The sequence below is a fragment of the Heterodontus francisci genome, chromosome 7 (assembly GCF_036365525.1).
Source record: "Heterodontus francisci isolate sHetFra1 chromosome 7, sHetFra1.hap1, whole genome shotgun sequence".
NCBI lineage: Eukaryota > Metazoa > Chordata > Chondrichthyes > Heterodontiformes > Heterodontidae > Heterodontus > Heterodontus francisci.
In genome coordinates, this window is record NC_090377.1 from 134895749 (window position 1) to 134914501 (window position 18753).

The window sequence follows — 18753 nt, forward strand, 5'->3', positions numbered from 1 at the left end:
CCACTGTTTCACACATACTAGATACTTTGTTAAAGAGCAGAATTGGGGGAAATCTCTGAGAAGCCCAACTGTGGTACTGTGCATGTTGTAAAGAGAACTAAAAGAGTCAGTGCAAATGTGGTGCAAAAATAATAAGTTGATATGTTGGAATATTATCAAAGATGTGCACACAAACGTCTCATGGTAAAACATTTTTTAAATAGTGCATTTGTTCTGTCCACTATAGTGGAGTTGCTGGAATACAAACTTCAGCAAGAACAGATTAGAACAAATGATTTACAAAACTCCCTAAGAACAGAGCAAGAACGATCGACCGAGCTCCACCAACAATTGCAAACTGAACAAACTTCATTGTTGGAGCTGAAGGCAGACTTTTCTGAGGTCACAGATGAACTGCGTGCTGCATTACAGACTCGACATGAACTACAGCAAAACTTGCAGAAGCTCAGGTTTGTAGGCCTAAACTTATCTATAGGAATGAGAAGGGGAATGAAATGCATGATTTTATTTTCCTGGGCAGAACAACCATTATTCAGCTGGAGCAATATAGCAAATCAGCTGAAATTTGACTCAGCCTCTGATGGTATCAGAAACAACTCTGTTGCTAATTTTCCAGCAGGTAATACGATCACAAAGCTCTTGCAGCACGCTGCATAATTACATTCAGCAATAATGTACTCTGCCTCTCGGAATCCCGCTTGATAGGTAATGCACTGCTGAGGATTTCAGGCATCCACTCAGTAAAGAAGTTGGCGTTCTTGTGCAATTGGTCCTGAACAGCCCAACGTGAAGTTCTTTAGCTACTGCCTCTGTGCCACTGAATGAACTTACCATCTCTGTGTATTTTCCCCCATTGCTGATTCATTTAACAATAGGGGAGAAATCACAGAAGAAAAATGGAGTCAGTTGTCCTTAGATGACTGAATGAATGAGAGTTATGGGCAAATGTTCCCTTCCTATTAAAAGGTATCCCCTGAGATCTGAGTGTGGTGTTGATATTCTGGGCCTATAAAACCCTTTGTTCTAAAGAAAATGATTCATGTTATTCACAAAAACTGGCAATAATACAGACAATTCAGACTGTGCTTCTGGCTGGTGGTTACAGATTGCTGGGACATGTACTTTGGATTCATGCATACCTGATGGTACTTGAAGTTCAAGTTATCCCATTTGGTCATGCATGCAACCATTGATGTAGAATAGAGGTCCTAAAACAAACATACAGTGCAGATTGTGATCGTAATTTTTGTATCTTTTTCTCTCTGCTGTTTATCCTGCTTAATTTCTTGTATGCTGTTTCAACTGCCTGCACACATTCCTGCATGTTGCTTAACCACCTGATTTCACCCCCATGCTACTCCTGTGTCTCCTGCTGAATGTTGTTTCTATTGCCTCCCTTTTCTGATGTGTAATTTTCACTACTCGTCACACTTCTTTCATGCCTAATTTTTGTCACCCATAAACCTCCTTTCTTCCCGTGCATCATTTTTGTTGTCTACTTTCTTGAATTGATGTTTTTACCGTCTACACATGGTCCTGCACACATCATCTGCCAATATGCATCTCCCCTTCTCTTGCATCTGCCACTCCTTTCTGTTTTAGGGGAGAATTGAACGCTAAAGAGAATGAACTGTTAACTGCAGCTAAGGCATTTGAACAGGAACGGCAAAACGTACAGCAGTTGCAGAACATGATGGAGAAAGAACAGTTCCATCACAAAGAGCACAAAGAACAAGAACGGCAGGCTTACCAGGTAAATAGGAAGTAAAACAACACTATAAGTTTGGATTGGACCAGATCATCAAGGTAGTGATTGCTTCACAGCTCTAATCTTTAAACATAGCAGAACAAGTTGAGCAAGTTGTTAAAAAGGTTTACAGGATCCTTGGCTTTTAAACAGAGAAAGAGTACAAAAGCAAGGAAGTTATGCTAAATCTTTCTAAAGCACTGATTAGGCCCCTCGTGGAGTATTGTGTTCAATTCTGAGCACCACACTTTAGGAAGGATGTCAAAGCCTTGGAGTGGGTACAGAGGAGATTTACCAGAATGGTCCCAGTAATGAGGGGCTTCAGTTACTTGGAGAGACTAGAACTGGGATGGTTCTCCTTAGACCAGAGAAGATTAAAGGGAGATTTAATACATGTGCTCAATATCTGAAGGGTTTTACTGGAGTAAATGGGGGAAACGGTTTCCCCTAGCAAAAGGGTCAGTAACCAGTGGAACATACATTTAAGGTAATCTTTTCACATGGTAGGTTATTGTGATCTGGAATGCACTGCTGAAAGGTTGGTGGAATCAGATTCAATAATAACTTTCTAAAGTGAATTGGCTAAATACATAATGTTGAGAATTGCAGGCCTATGGGTAAAGAGCAGAGGTGTGTGACTAATTGGATCACTCTTTCAAAGAGCACGATGCGCTGACTGGCCTCTTCTGTGCTGTATGATTCTGTGAACTTAATTGAACACTGTCACTCTTGAAACTAAGCTCCTTGGTCACTGGCATCGATCCATCTGGAATCACTCATCAGTTATTCACTGAGAATGAAAATTACAGGAAACTTCATCACAGCTGATATCAAGGTAGATCAGTAGGCTTTCAATAAGCTTAAAAATTTCTGATTAAACATGATGTGCCTCATTTTTCTGGCTAAAAGTACTCAAACATCACCACAGTACAGAGAAGAGGGAATGCCAAGGATTTAGATCAAGTGCATTATGAAAGGATATACCAGTGTGCTTTCTATTAGATTGCGAAGAATGAAAAGTTGGAATTCTGAGCTCAGTGTTGATAGTGTATGGGATCGCTGTGTTTGTGATGGAATAACTTTGTTGTACAAGATTTGAAGTAACTTCTCATCCTTGTGGATATTAGTGCTGAAAATTATGGCAAACATGTAAATTCTATCTTTCTTTTCACATCAGAAACTGCAGAAGGCTCTGGATGAGCAACGCGCACAGAACCATCAGTTGTCTATGGCCTTTGAGGAAGAACGGGTGACAAACAGCAACAGCCGCAAAGAAATTGAAGCCAAGTTATTGAACGGTGAATCATTGCTGTCACAGGAGCGCAAGAAGCTGACAGAGACTCAGGACCTACTGAAAATTGAGAAAAGTCGCTCATCAGAGTTCAGTGATTCCTTGGATCGTGAGCATTTTCGCTCAGAACAGCTGTACCAACGTATGAATTCCTGGCGTGATGAAACTGCTACTCAGGAGCGTGCCTTTATAAAAGAGTTGCAGAGTCAGCTTGAGGACGAAAGGAGGAGGACTGTCGATCTAGCCACTATGATTGAGAAAACCCAACATCAAGCTATTACAGCAAAACGAAACTTTGAAGATGAAATCCAACTGTCCCGGCAGGAAAATCAGAAAGAACGGGAAGTCAGCTCCAAACTGAGATCTATGCTCGAGTCAGTTCAGGCCCAGGTACAGGAGCTCAACCGCTTGCTGGAGTCCGAAAGGCAGCATAGTCTTCGACTGCAGAATGAGCGAGAGAGGCTTCAAGCTAACATTCTGGCAGCCAAAGAAAAGGAGCGAAATAAGGATGATCAGAGGGATCGAGAGAGGAGACAGGAGAGACGAGAGTTAGCTGACCATGAACAAGAATATGAGATGATGAAAGACAGAATGGTAAGCAACAAATCAATCAGTCACTGGAGTAAAGTTTGTTAGTTTGAAATACAAAATTAAACTACTGAAAATGTTTCATATTTTAATTTTTATGTTTTTTTAAAAAATGCTTTACAACAATTTGCATTTATATAACACCTTTAACGTAGTAAAATATCTCGGGATGCTTCACAGGGGCGTTTTCAAACAAAATTTCACACCAAGCCTCGAGATATTAGGACAGGTGACCAAAAGCTTGGTCAAGGAGGTAGGTTTTAAGGGGCGTCTGAAGTGAAGAGAGCAAGGATGAAGATTTTAGAGAGAATTCCAGAGCTGAGGGCCTAGGCAGTTGAAGGTACAGCTGTCTGTGGTGCAGCAATTAAAATTGGGGATGTACAAGAGCCAGAATTGGGGGAGTGCAGAGATCTCAGAGGATTTGGGTCATAGAGTTATACAGCACAGAAACAGGCCCTTCGGCCCGTCGTGTCTGTGCCGGCCATCAAGCACCTATCTATTCTAATCCCATTTTCCAGCACTCGGCCTGTAGCCTTGAATGCTATGGCTTTTCAAGTGCTCATCTAAATACTTCTTAAATGTTGTGAGGGTACCTGCCTCTACCACCCCTTCAGGCAGTGTGTTCCAGATTCCAACCACCCTCTAGGTGAAAGAAAATTTCCTCAAATCCCCTCTAAACCTCTTACTCCTTACCTTAAATCTATGCCCTCTGGCAATTGACACCTCCGCTGAGGGAAAAAGTTTCTTCCTATCTACCCTATCTATGCCCCTCATAATTTTGTATACCTCAATCAGGACCCTCCTCAGCCTTCTCTGCTCTAAGGCAAACAACCCCAGCCTATCTAGTCTCTCTTCATAGCTGAAATGCTCCAGCCCAGGCAACATCCTTGTGAAACTCTTCTGCACCCTCTCCAGTGCAATCCTTCCTATAATGTGGCAACCAGAACTGTACACAGTACTCCAGCTGTGACCTAACTAGTGTTTTATACAGCTCCATCATAACCTCCCTGCTCTGATATTCTATGCCTCGCCTAATAAAGGCAAGTATCCTGTATGCCTTCCTAACCACCTTCAGTGATCTATGGACAAGTACATCAAGGTCCCTCTGACTTTTGTATTTCCTAGGGTCCTACCATCCATTGTATATTCCCTTGCCTTGTTAGTCCTCCCAAACTGCATCACCTCACACTTCTCAGGATTAAGTTCCATTTGCCACTGCTCTGCCCATCTTATCAGCCCATCTATATCGTCCTGATTGTACAGCTGGAGGAGGTTACAGAGATGGGGAGTGTCAAGGCCATGGAGAAATTTGAAAACAAAGAGGAACATTTTTAGATCGAGGTGGCAGAATTTTGGGTGAACTGAAATTTATGGAGGATGTAAGATGGAAGGCTGGCCAGGAGGTCATTGCAATAGTCAAGTTTAGAAGTACAAAGGCATGGATGTGCGTTTCAGCAGTAGATGAGCTGGAAGGGGCAGAGACGCACAATGTTACAGAGGTGGAAATGGGCAGTCTTAGTGATGGGGAGAATGTTAGGTCTGAAACTCAGCAGAGGATCAAACAGGATGTCAAAGTTGTGACCGGTCTGGTTCAGTCTCAGAAGTGGCCAGGGAGAGGGACTGAGTTGCAGTGTTTCCATGGACAGCATGTACTCCATTCCAGTGTAGCCTGGTACATACTATACATAATGCTTCCTATTTATTGGAAAGCCTGGTCAATATTGCAAAACTGAGCAGAAGAATACAGTGATTGAGAATGTCAGCTACTTAAGCAATGAGGTTTTTATTAGAATTTTTTTGTGTGTTCGTCAAGTTAGTGCTTGTGATTGGAGCTGTTTCCATTTAAGACATTCCACTGGCAGCATCAAACACTCCCGGGTCAGATATAGCACAGCGACATGCTGAGTAAAGCTCTCTTGGCCTCAACTCCGCCTCAAGCTCAAAAGAACACTATACTGCGTTAGTGTGACACTTTTTTCCCATTTCCTTCATTCTCTTGCTTCCCTAAATGATATTGCAAATTCCGGACATTGTTGTGCTGTAGTTCCATGTTTGCTGAGAATGGGATTGAGATTTCTCAACTCATTTCATGTGGGCATTCTTGTGGCCATCAGTCTGGGATTTCAACCCACGTCCTAGAGGTGAGAGACCCTTAAATAATTCACTTTGCAAATACTCAGCAACAACGCATGTAGTCTTAAAGCTTGAGCCCTTTAATTCTTAGGGAATCCTGGTACACAAGCCAGCAATATCCAAGAGTCTTTGAGCATCTGTAGGTGTCAGAGAATTCAGAATTCTTCCAATGTAGACAATGGGGTATGTCTGCAAATGGAAAAATGGGGCCAAAAGAGCATTTCCAAATTTATAAACGTTTCATCAACGTTTCACGATTAATATGTTATAATTAGCTAAGCATCGTGGTTGTAGCTGCTATTGCACATTTTTCACACTTTTACTTACCTGACTCCTACATAGCATGAGTTGGAATTACAACACCAACGAGATCAACAGCGGATACGAGAACTGCAACAGATGCTTGCAGACTTAGAGGCGCAGGAACGCAAACTTTTGTCCCGCAAGCGGCAGCGAGGAGAGCCTGAAAGTATCCTGGTAAAATGCAGCCAGAGTGGTGCCACCGACGGTATGGAAGGCAATGTCCAGCAGCACCCAGAGAGCACCCGGCAGCAATTCCTACAATTGACAGTTCAGCTTAAAGAGTTGCTTCACAGAACTGAACATAGGTATGTGTTTACACACAGAGGAGGGAGTGTCCAGGTGATGTTTTTCTATAACGGAGTATGCAAAACTGCACAGTGCACTAACCGTGGCCTAACCAATGTTTTGTACGAATTTCTCATTATTTCTTCTATTCTTTGTACAATTTATAAAACCTAAAGTAATGTTGCCATTTTGTTGTGGCTTTCTCTACCTGCCCTGAGACTTTCAGGGAATTCTCTATCTGATCCCCTAGATCTCTGTTCATCCACAACTTTTAGTTTCTTTCCATTAACTCCCATTTCTGGTCTCCCCTCGCCCCCCCACACACACATCCCTTATTCACATTAAATTGTATTATTCATCTGGCTTTTCATTCTGCTAATTTGTCTTTTTTTTAATATTTTATATGTATTTTTATATTAGTGGAGGGTATTGCCTTAGATATTCTCTTGGGTGCAATGTTGATAGTCTCTCCCCTAAGAGGTCTGAGTATCTTGTATTTAGGGGTGGGCCTGCACTGTCTAATGTCTAGCTACATGCTTGAATAACCCGGAGTTTAACAGCAGTATTACCTCATACCTCCATCTGTACTGGACGTTTGTGCCTTTGGCACGTGTACTTAGCTCTTCTCTCGAGGATAGAGAAGGCTAAAAGCAGTCTATAAAATGATGAAGGTGTTTGCTAGGGAAGACGTGGAGAAAATGTTACACTAATCAGGAAGACCAAAAGAAGGCCACTAGTCATTAATTAATCCAATATGGAATTTAGGAGTGACTTCTTTACTCAGAATAATGAGGATATGGAACTCACTGCCACATGGAGTAGTTGAGGGTAATACTATAAGATGCATGTAAGGGGAACCTAGATAAGCACATCAGAGAGAAAGGAATAGAAGAATGAAGTGATAGGGTGAGGTGCGGTAAGGCAGGAGGAAGCTTGTGTGGAGCAATAAACCTGTAGGGCCAAAAGGCCTATTTCTTTTTCAAAGGTATAACAAGAATAAAACTTGATAAGAGAAGGCCAGATATGAATCCTTTAAGCTGCAGTACTCAACAAAGTGAACATACAGAGCAACAATTACGATCTGATTTACTTAATTCAATCAATACATCTCTGCATAATAATGCTAAAATAATGAACATACAATGCTTTCCTGCAGCAGTGTGTTGTCTTGCTTGACTTAAACAACTCCTAACAATCATTCTGCATTCTCCTTCTGAACCTGGTAAAAGGTTGCCCTCACAGCTTCTGCCTAAAAACTTTTATTGTCTTTGTCGCCTCTGCTCGAACTGATTCACTGCCTGTGTCTCTTTCTCTGTTTTTATCACTTTTTTGTTCACAGCCAGTGAGGAAGATTTACCACACCATCTTTCCCGAGTGCCTGGGACTACCAAACACAATGGATCTGAAGTGCTTACTGATTAATGAGATAGGCTAATGAATTGCTTATTATTTCAGTCCTTGGGGAAACAACATCTAACCTTAGGTCGTTAGTATTTTAGCATTTTATCCTCATGCTTATATTAAACCTGTGTGAATAAACTTCCAAATTTTTTTAAAGTCATTCTTTTTCCCAGATCCTTTCTGTGGAAAATGGTCAAGAATCCTAAAACATGACAATTTCTTGGAATCTTAGTTTTTGGCTAAATTCAATACTTCTGTTTCATTAGTAGATTTCAAGATTGTGTGCTTCCTGATAACAAATACAAGTTATCTATATATGCACAAAGAATAAAGTTGGATCTAGTACTGACCATTGGGGTATACAGCTTACAATCGTTCTCCAGCAATGGACATATTAATTTATCCTAACTCATTTCATGTCGGTCAACCAAATTTCTATCTATGTTGCAACATTTCTTCTTATACCATGCTGAATTTTCTAACAGGTTTTTTGTGAGGCACTTTATTGAATGCCTTCTGAACATCTATATGCATAGCATCTGTTTGCATCCCTTTATCAATCCAACTTTGGCAAACTTGATTTAACAAATCTGTGTTGGCTGTCCTTGGTTCACTAAAGGAATTCTTAATATTCGTAATATTACTCAGGACCACCCTCCTCTGAGCCTCGGTCACTGCCATTTATTTTTGTCCAAAACTCTATGTATTCAACTATACCTGTAACTCGGGGGTTCCCTGTATATTTGAGTTCTGACTCCCCCTGCAGATGGTTAACAACAACTCTTTTTTTTACATCATCTCTCTGCTTCTTAAGTGACCACATTCAGGAGAGTACAATCCAGAAACTTCTTGTACTCTCTTGCGAGCTGGGAGCCTCCTGATCAAGCCGCCTGTGCCCCACGGAGGGCCACCCCTGAAGCCCCAACTGCCCCCAAAGCACAACACAACCACTCCTCCCCACTCCAGGGGCCCAGTTGATTGTCCCCAGTGAGACCCTAAAAACGTACCTGAGTTCCGGGGCCGTCCTTCCTGTTGCCTGCAATATCTGGGTGTAGTCCCGCTTCCGGTGGTGCTGCTGGAACTAAGAGCTGCCAGCCCGCTGATTGGCCGGCAGCTCCATTAGCTGGACTTCCTGCCTCAAGGAGGTGGAAGTCCCGCCCAAGACCAATTAAGGGCCTGGGTAGCAAAAAGTCCCGGCCTGGCGGAGGCAGACTTGCCACTGACTTTTCGGCCAGTGGGCGAGGCCTCCCGCCCAACGTAAAATTCTGGCCAGAGATCCTTTGCTTCAGAGTCTCCATTTTCCCACAGTTAGTACAATTGTATTGCCCTTGGATGCACTGAGGATCCACATATTGCACTCAAGACACATCACAGGGGGGTCTCTGCACTGTCATTCCTCTGTATCTGCCCAAGTTGAAAATGTAGATACTATGAGCTTGAACTCTTACTAGCACCAGATTCTTGCAGGAATCAAGCTTCACTTACCCACTTCCCCCAGGTATTAACTACAGAAAAGAAAGCTCCTGCATCTCAATGCTGAACTCCTGTTGAGGCTAAAATTCCACGCAATTCTCACACCTCTGGTTTATCTCTCTAGTGCTGAACCACATTTATCGCTCAATAAAAGGCACTCAAATAGATTAAGTGATCATTCATCTCATTACCGTTTTGAGGACTTGCAGTATGCAAATTAGTAGTTAAATTTGCCTATAAAACTACAGTAAGTACAAGTTCAAAATGTACGGAGTTGGCTTTTGGACAGTTTGTAAATGCCTATGGATGTCAAGAGGCTGTTTAAATGCAATTCTTTCTTCCTTGAGAAAGTATTTTTCCTTTGCTTCCTTGCCCTTCCCCATCACTTCCTTTTTTGCCCTTCATTCCTTCCATCTTCTCCTCTCTGGTTGTACTGAACGATCGAAAACTTGCAAAACTAAAGGAAGACCTCTTAGAGATGATCTATTCTGTTGGAGGGGGAGCAACGACAAGCACTTTAGAGTGTAACGAACTGAAAAAATAATACACAGGTCACCTTTTTTAAAAAAGTAAAATGTGCAATGCCTGTTTATTTGAAGGCACATACGATGAAACAATGTTCACTCCGTTCTTCTTCCTAGGGGACAGGAAGGTTGCATAAAGACTGAAGATATAAGAGACCTGTTACAGACCTTGATTGGATCAAAATGTGAATCACAGCAATTCCTTTCCAGCACACAGGTAATTGAGATTAAAGACTGTCAAAATGGGTGAATGTGAGATGTCTGAAATTATGTCCCTGATTCTTTCCTTATGTATTCAAACCAATATTGGGCCATTTGCTAATCGGCAAATCACTAGCAGAGTGTTCACTTTAATAGTTTTGTGCCACATTAAGTCTCTAACTGAAGGAAAGCTCATTTACCCTACGGCTTTGTTTCCTGTCTATGCTTTTTTTAATTATTCGTTTGGGGAATTGGACATCGCTAGTTAGGGACGGGCAATAAATGCTGGCCTAATTGCCCTTGAGAAGGTGGTGGTGGTGAGCTGCCTTCTTGAACTGCTGCAGTCCTTGGAGTGTAGGTGTGTGTTAGGAAGGGAGTTCCAGGATTTTGACCCAACAGTGAAGGAACGGCGATATAGTTCCAAGTCAGGATGGTGTGTGACATGGAGGGGAACTTGCATTTGCTGCCCTTGTCCTTCTAGTTGGTAGAGGTCGTGGGTTTGGAAGGTACTGTCGAAGGCACCCCATCCACAAACATTCACTTCCACCACCACTGACGCACAGTGGCAGCAGTGTGTACCATCTACAAGATGCACTGCAGCAACTCACAAAGGCTCCTTTTTTTTTTAACTATTCATTTATGGGATGTGGGCGTCGCTGGCTAAGCCAGCATTTATTGCCCATCCCTAATTGCCCTTGTGGTGGTGAGCTGCCTTCTTGAACCACTGCAGTCCATGTGGAGAAGGTACACCCACAGTGCTGTTATGAAGGGAGTTCCAGGATTTTGACCCAACGACAATGAAGAAACAGCGATATAATTCCAAGTCAGGATGGTGTGTGGCTTGGAGGGGATGAAGGTGGTAGATGGGGTGCCAATCAAGCAGGCTGCTTTGTGCTGGATGGTGTCGAGCTTCTTGATTGTTGTTGGAGCTGCACCCATCCAGGCAAGTGGAGAGTATTCCGTCACACTCCTGACTCGTGCCTTGTGGATGGTGGACATGCATTGGGGAGACAGGGGGTGAGTTACTCGCCGCAGAATTCCCAGTAAAGGCCCACTACCCGACCCGAACCCGATGGGACCCGACGACATGTGTCCGGTTCGCTCTTACGGGTCTGGCTTTCGGGCTTGGCTAGGGGTGCTGGCAGAAAATTACAAGTGGACATTGAAAGTTTGAGTGGGCACATCTGTTGGATGGATTTGAATGTGGGGAAGTGTGAGGTCATCCACTTGGACCGAAGAAAGGTAGGTCAGGCTATTTTCTTCATGGTGAGAAGATGGGAACTGTAAATGAGCCGAGGGGTTTAGGGGTCCAAGTACAGAAATCACTAAAGGTTAGTGTACAGGTACAAAAAACTATTAAAAAGATTACTGGAATGTTGGCCATCATCTCAAGGGGGGCTGGAATATAAAGGAATGGAAATTATGTTACAGCTGTACAGAGTTCTAGTTAGACCTTATCTGGGGCACTACATTCAATTTTCAGCACCGCACCTCAGGAAGGATATGTTAGTCTTGGAGGGGGTGCAGTGTAGACTCACCAGAATAATAACCGGGGCTAAAAGGATTAAATTATGAGGATAGGTCACATAGACTAGGCCTGCATTTCCTCGAGTATAAAAACTTAAGTGGTGATCTAATTGTGGTGTGTTTAAGATGATTAAAGGTTTGATAGGGTAGACAGAGAGAAACCATTTCTTCAGGCTTGAGATGCTGAATGGCCAACACCTGTTCCTGTGTTACAGGCAGAAGCAGATGCATACTGAGGAGGTACAGTGGGGTTGATGATGAACATTGTCATTATATTCCACTTTGGTATAAATTATCCTATAAATTCATGATCTCAATTTTTATTTTGTGAACTTTAACCTGTTTTTGCAACCAAGTACTTAAACAACTAAAATATAAAGATTATGACTTGATTACACACTAGGTAGAACTATAGAAAAATTATGGCACAGAAGGAGGCCATTCAGCCCATTGTATCTGCGCCGACCGTAAAAAAAAAACTAGCCACCTAATCTAATCCCACCTTCCAGCACCTGGTTCATAACCTTGCAGGTTACAGCACTTCAGGTAGATACTGCATTCAAAGTAATTATTTGAATATGAAGCACTTTGAGATATTTCTGATAGATATGATTAGTTGTCTTTTAAACTCGTCTTTAATTTTTCATTTTTTTATGAGTTATCTGTTAATCCTTTTTGTAATTGCTAATGTTTGTTCTTGCCTGCTGATGAGGATTTGTTATTCAGGTACTGATTTCCTTCTAGTCATTTATACATACCTCAGTTTTGCTGGTGCTTCAAATAAAGAATAAAATCTGAAGTGTGGCTTTGAGGCACAAGGCAGGTGTTTGTTTATTTGTTTGTTTTTACATAACATCGTTTAAAACACCTATAACAAGGTCACACTCCATATGGGAAAGCACAACATAGTTTATTTCAACATGACCATTTGCCAGTTCTGTCATTGACATTGCTGTGTAATCTATTGTTCTAGGAAAAACTAATTGACCACCCAGATATAGTTCTGAATTTTGAAAGGGCAAATTGGATGAAGGAAAGAAACCAGTTACAGAATTCCTTAAAAGATGCTGAATCAGAATTGGCTAGAGTGATGGCAGAGATTGAAAATCGACCTCTACGTCATGACCTTGTTGACCCCTCCAGCATGAAGGTGAGCATTGATGAAATTTGACTACGCCTCCATAATACTATAATCTTTTTACATTTCAGAAAAATCCTAAAATGTATTGTAAGGGTAGAAACATATCCACATGTTACAGTTCCAACTTGTTTGGAGAAATTCAAGCTATCGATTTCTTTGCTTGAAAAAAAATGCTGTTTTCCCAGTGCTGGTCCCAAGGGTGTTAAGATCAAATTGTGGGGAAAACTTGTTCTCAGTAAATGGAACTGAGTGTGCATTATGCATAACTGCATGCCTTGTCCCATGAATTACAATTAACTATGTGTTACTGGTCTCAGTTCTCTGTCTCTGGTGTCAGCTGGCCTCACTGTCCCAGTTAATAGTCCTCATTTAGAACTGAATAGAGGTAGTAATCTGGTACCCATACTGTTGTGATGAGAAATTCTTCCAGAGTTCCCCTTTTCAATTTAAAAACACATTCCAAAGTTTTGTTAGCCTTTGTGATTTAAGAAACTTCAGCTGGTGAAATTAGCCAATTCTTTGTCCTTGTACTATGTGCACAAAATCTAATTTTTTCCATGTTTTGTGTGCAGATGCAGCGGCTTTATGGCAAGTACCTCCGAGCAGAAAGCTTCAGGAAGGCTTTGGTATACCAGAAGAAGTACCTGTTGTTACTTTTAGGAGGATTCCAGGAATGCGAGCAGGCAACCCTGTGTCTAATTGCACGTATGGGAGTGTACCCTTCTCCCACAGACCTCCATATGCCCACCCGACGTCCATTAACAAAATTCCGCTCTACAATTAGAGTGGTCATTGCAATATCCAGGTATGAAATTTTTTTTTAAATTGATGGCAAAACTGTTTTAATTTGGGGTAAGGGTATTTGCTTTCAAACAGCGTTCCATTTCCCCATATGCTCTTTTGCTCCCATTCCCACTAAACTGCTGACCATGAAACATACCCTTTGACACACGTGCCAACTGACATAAATATTTTCCTCTCTTCAAATAGGTCTATTTCAAAACCTCTGTGTCACCTGTCTCATCAAAAAATCTAATAAGCTCACTGTCCTTGCAAGCTACTGCCCCATCTCCAAAGTCCTTGAGTGTGTTTTCATTTTACAAACCTTCCAGTAACTCAGAATTACAGAATCGTTACAGTGCAGAAGGAGGCCATTCGGCCCATCGTGTCCGCATCGGCTCTCTGAAAGAGCAACTCCCTCAGTTCCATTCCCCTGCCTTCTCCCCAAAACTCTGCACATTCTTCCTTTTCATATAACAGTCCAATTCCCTTTTGAATGCTTCAATTGAACCTGCCTCCACTGCACTCTCGGGCAGTGCATTCCAGACCTTAACCATTCTCTGCTTGAAAAAGTTTTTCCTCATTAAGGAGAATCCCAAGGCTTTTTATACATATATAAAGAGCAAGAGTGTAACCGGGGAAAGGGTTAGCCCACTCAAGGATAGAGGAGGGAATCTATGTGTGTAGCCAGAGGAAATGGGCGAGGTACTAAATGAGTACTTTGCATCAGTATTCACCAAAGAGAAGGACTTGGTGGATGATGAGTCGAGGGAAGGGAGTGTAGATAGTCTGGGTCATGTCGTTATTAAAAAGGAGGAGGTGTTGGGCGTCTTGCAAAGCATTAAGGTAGATAAGTCCCCAGGGCCTGATGGGATCTACCCCAGAATACTGAGGGAGGCAAGGGAAGGAATTGCTGGGGCCTTGACAGAAATCTTTGTATCCTCATTGGCTACAGATGAGGTCCCAGAGGACTGGAGAATAGCCAATGTTGTTCCCTTTTTTAAGAAGGGTAGCAAGGATAATCGAGGAAATTATAGGCCGGTGAGCCTTACGTCAGTGGTAGGGAAATTATTAGAGAGGATTCTTCGGGACAGGATTTACTCCCACTTGGAAACAAATGAACTTATTAGCGAGAGGCAGCATGGTTTTGTGAAGGGGAGGTCGTGTCTCACTAACTTGATTGAGTTTTTTGAGGAAGTGATGAAGATGATTGATGAAGGAAGTGCAGTGGATGTTGTCTGTATGGACTTCAGTAAAGCCTTTGACAAGGTCCCTCATGGCAGACTGGTACAAAAGGTAAAGTCACACGGGATCAGAGTTGAGCTGGCAAGATGGATACAGAACTGGCTCTGTCATAGAAGACAGAGGGTAGCAGTGGAAGGGTGCTTTTCTGAATGGAGGGCTGTGACTAGTGGTGTTCCGCAGGGACCTTTGCTGTTTGTAGTATATATAAATGATTTGGAGGAAAATGTAGCTGGTCTGATTGGTAGGTTTGCGGACGACACAAAGGTTGGTGGAGTTGCGGATAGTGATTAGGATTGTCAGAGGATACAGCAGGATATAGATCGGTTGGAGACTTGGGCGGAGAAATGGCAGATGGAGTTTAATCTGGACAAATGTGAGGTAATGCAGTTTTGGAAGATCTAATACAGGTGGGAAGTATACAGTAAATGGCAGAACCCTTAGGAGTATTGACAGGCAGAGAGATTTGGGCATACAGGTCCACAGGTCACAAAGTGGCAACACATGTGGATAAGGTAGTCAAGAAGACATACGGCATGCTTGCCTTCATCGGTCGGGGCATAGAGTATTAAAAATTGGCAAGTCATGTTGCAGCTGTACAGAACCTTAGTTAGGCCACACTTAGAATATTGCGTGCAATTCTGGTCACCACACTACCAGAAGGACGTGGAGGCTTTGGAGAGGGTACAGAGACGGTTTACCAGGATGTTGCCTGGTCTGGAGGGCATTAGCTATGAGGAGAGGTTGGATAAATTCGGATTGTTTTCACTGGAATAACTGAGGTGGAGGGGCAACATGATAGAGGTTTATAAAGTTATGAGTGGCATGGACAGAGTGGATAGTCAGAAGCTTTTTCCCAGGGTGGAAGAGTCAGTTACTAGGGGACATAGGTTTAAGGTGAGAGGAGCAAAGTTTAGAGGGGATGTGCGAGGCAAGTTTTTTACACAGAGGGTGGTGAGTGCCTGGAACTTGCTGCCGGGGGAGGTGGTGGAAGCAGGTATGATAGCGACGTTTAAGAGGCATCTTGACAAATACATGAATAGGATGGGAATAGAGGGATACGGTCCCCGGAAGTGCAGAAGGTTTTAGTTTAGACAGGCATCAAGATCGGCGCAGGCTTGGAGGGCCGAATGGCCTTTTCCTGTGCTGTACTGTTCTTTGTTCTTCGTTCATGTCACTTTTGCTTCTCTTAACAAATACTTTAAATCTGTGCCCTCTCGTTCTCGATCCTTTCACGAGTGGGAACAGTTTCTCTCTATCTGCTCTGTCCAGACCCTTCATGATTTTGAATACCTCCATCAAATCACACCTCTCCCTTCTCTTCTCCAAGGAAAATAGTCATAACTTCTCCAATCTATCTTCATAACTGAAGTTCCTCATCCCTGGAACCATTCTCATGAATCTTTTCTGCACTCTCTACAATGCCCTCACGTCTTTCCTAAATTCTGGCACCCAGAACTGGACGCAGTATTCCAGCTGAGGTCGAACTAGTGTCTTTTACAAGTTCAACATAGCTTCCTTGCTCTTGTACTCTCTGCCCCTATTAATAAAGCTGTATGCTTTATTCACCACCCTCCCACCCTGTCCTGCCATCTTCGATGACTTATGCACATATACACCCAGGTCCCACTGCTCCTGCATCCCCTTTAAAATTTCACCCTTTATTCTATATTGTCTCTCCATTTTCTTCCTACCAAAATGAACCACTTCACATTTCTCTGCATTGAACTTCATCTGCCTCCTTGTTTGAATTTCTCTGCTCACTTTTCTGCTCCTGCCCCCATACTAAAATGGCCCGAACTAAAGTCACAATCAAAATCCACTGTGACTATGATCATGGTATATTATTCCTCCTCAACCTCTTAACAGTCAGTGATGCAGCTGCCCACAAGATCCTCCTCCCACATACTTCCTACATTCTCCAGCTCAGTGGGACTGCCTTCACTTCGTTCCACTATTTGATCATAGCCGGAGGGTATTGTAAGGTACCCAAAAATGCCTCGTCAGTCAGATATCTTGTACAAATGAGCGAGCTTTATTTATGAGCATGCAAGGAGAAGTCCTACTCTCACGAATGATTGTAGGGGTTCTGCTAGTACATTGTTCCAGTAGTCATTTTATACAGTTTTACAGGAGGTTTACTTGGTAAACTGTTTCTTAATTACATCATCTCCCATCTATTGCCTTCCCTGATCTCATCCTGCCTTGGTTATATTATTCACCTTGTCAACCTCTTGATTACCCTAGTCATAGGATTCTTAGGCTAGTCATAGGATTCGGGTGACTCCCTCCTGAGCTCGTTGCCTTCTGATTAGGTATTCATATAATTTGTGTGTCTAGCAAGCAAGCTTTCTCAAGTCACAGGGACCTAAGGTATGCCAAGTATCCCATGGTTCCCTATGTCAGTCTCCCCTATAATATCCAACAATGGCTTCTATTCTCGTCCTGCATTGTTATCTCTGGAGTCCTTCAGTGATCTGTTCTTGGCTCCCTTCTCTGCATTTACAGGCTGGCCCTTGGTCACACTGTTCACAGACATGTGGTCAACTTCCACATGTACACGGATGATACCAAGCTCTACCTGTCCACCACCGCTCTTGACTCCTCCACTACCTTGGAATTATCAGACTATTTGTCTGAAATCCAGTTTTGAATAATTTGCGATTATCTCCAGACATGCCTTTGGAGGATTAAAGCAATCCTCTTCAGCCCCCACCACAAACTCCATACCTTTGCTAGAGATTCCATTTCTCTGCCTGATCACTATCTTGAGATAAACCAGACTGTTCACAGCCCTGGCGTCTTATTCAACTCAGAGCTGAGCTTCTGATACCATATTCTCGACATCACAATGATTGGCTGCTACTTTCTCCACTCTCACTCTGCTGCTGAAACCCTCATCCATTTCTTTGTCACCTCCAGATTGGTGATCCTAATACTCTTTTCGTCTGCCTCTCATTCTCTACCATCTGGAAACTTCAGCTCACCCAAAACTCTGCAGCCTATGTTCTATCCTATATCAAGTTCTAATCGCCCATTGCCCTTGTCCTCACACACCAAAATAGGCTCCTGGTCACCCAATACCTCAAATTTAAAATGCTCATTTTCAAGTTTAAATTCCTATCTCTGTTAACCTCCTCCAGCCAGATGATCTGCCCAACTCCAAACCCTGAGTTCCGCCAACTCTGGCATCTTGTACATCCCCTATTCTTTTGCCCTACCATTGTCAGCTGTGCCCTTAGCCATCTAAGCCCTGTTTTTTGGAATTCCCTCCCTAAAATCTCGCTGCCTCTCCACCCTCTCTCTTCCTTTAAGACCATCCTTAAAAGCCAGCTCTGTGACAAATCTTCTGGTTACCCCTCTTAATATTTCCTTCTTTAAGTCTTTGTCCACTTGTTGGTTACACCTCTGTGAAGCACCTTGGGATGACACTATATGCATGCAAGCTGTTACCACATCCTGTGAAGTACAGCTGAATGAAACTGGCAATAATGAGAGCTTAGATTACGGAGTTGAACTATTCTCAGTATCAGCCAGCAGAGTGTGTCCATGCAGTTTTCTCCTCGTACAGCTTTGTGCAATTATGCGTTTGTTGTTGTTCGAATTTCTTTATCACTTAATGGGCGGCACAGTGGTTAGCACCGCAGCCTCACAGCTCCAGCGACCCGGGTTCAATTCTGGGTACTACCTGTGTGGAGTTTGCAAGTTCTCCCTGTGTCTGCGTGGGTTTTCTCCAGGTGCTCCGGTTTCCTCCCACAGGCCAAAAGACTTGCAGGTTGGTAGGTAAATTGGCCATTATAAATTGCCCCTAGTATAGGTAGGTGGTAGGGAAATATATAGGGACAGGTGGGGATGTGGTAGGAATATGGCATTAGTGTAGGATTAGTATAAATGGGTGGTTGATGGTCGGCACAGACTCGGTGGGTCGAAGGGCCTGTTTCAGTGTTGTATCTCTAAACTAAACTAAACATAAGCTAAGTTATCACAAGTGAAGTTAAATCACAGGGACTTGACCTACCCTGTCAATGCAGCGGATAATGAACTTTTACGAGTTATATAACAACCGATATAACAAAGAGTCTGTCACTCTAGAATTGGCCTTTATAGCCACTCCAGG

At 42.8% G+C, this 18753-nt stretch overlaps 1 protein-coding gene across 6 annotated transcripts in view; it reads left to right on the forward strand.

Moving 5' to 3' along the window:
• Positions 1-18753, forward strand: part of pcnt (pericentrin) — a 402447-nt gene that overhangs the window by 362148 nt on the left and 21546 nt on the right. For all 6 annotated transcript variants that reach the window (XM_068036205.1, XM_068036207.1, XM_068036208.1 and 3 more), the window contains 7 exons: positions 227-449; positions 1603-1753; positions 2925-3632; positions 6102-6367; positions 9863-9962; positions 12447-12623; positions 13187-13419. In XM_068036205.1, coding sequence (XP_067892306.1) covers positions 227-449; positions 1603-1753; positions 2925-3632; positions 6102-6367; positions 9863-9962; positions 12447-12623; positions 13187-13419 — 1858 coding nt within the window. The remainder of the gene's footprint in view (positions 1-226; positions 450-1602; positions 1754-2924; positions 3633-6101; positions 6368-9862; positions 9963-12446; positions 12624-13186; positions 13420-18753) is intronic.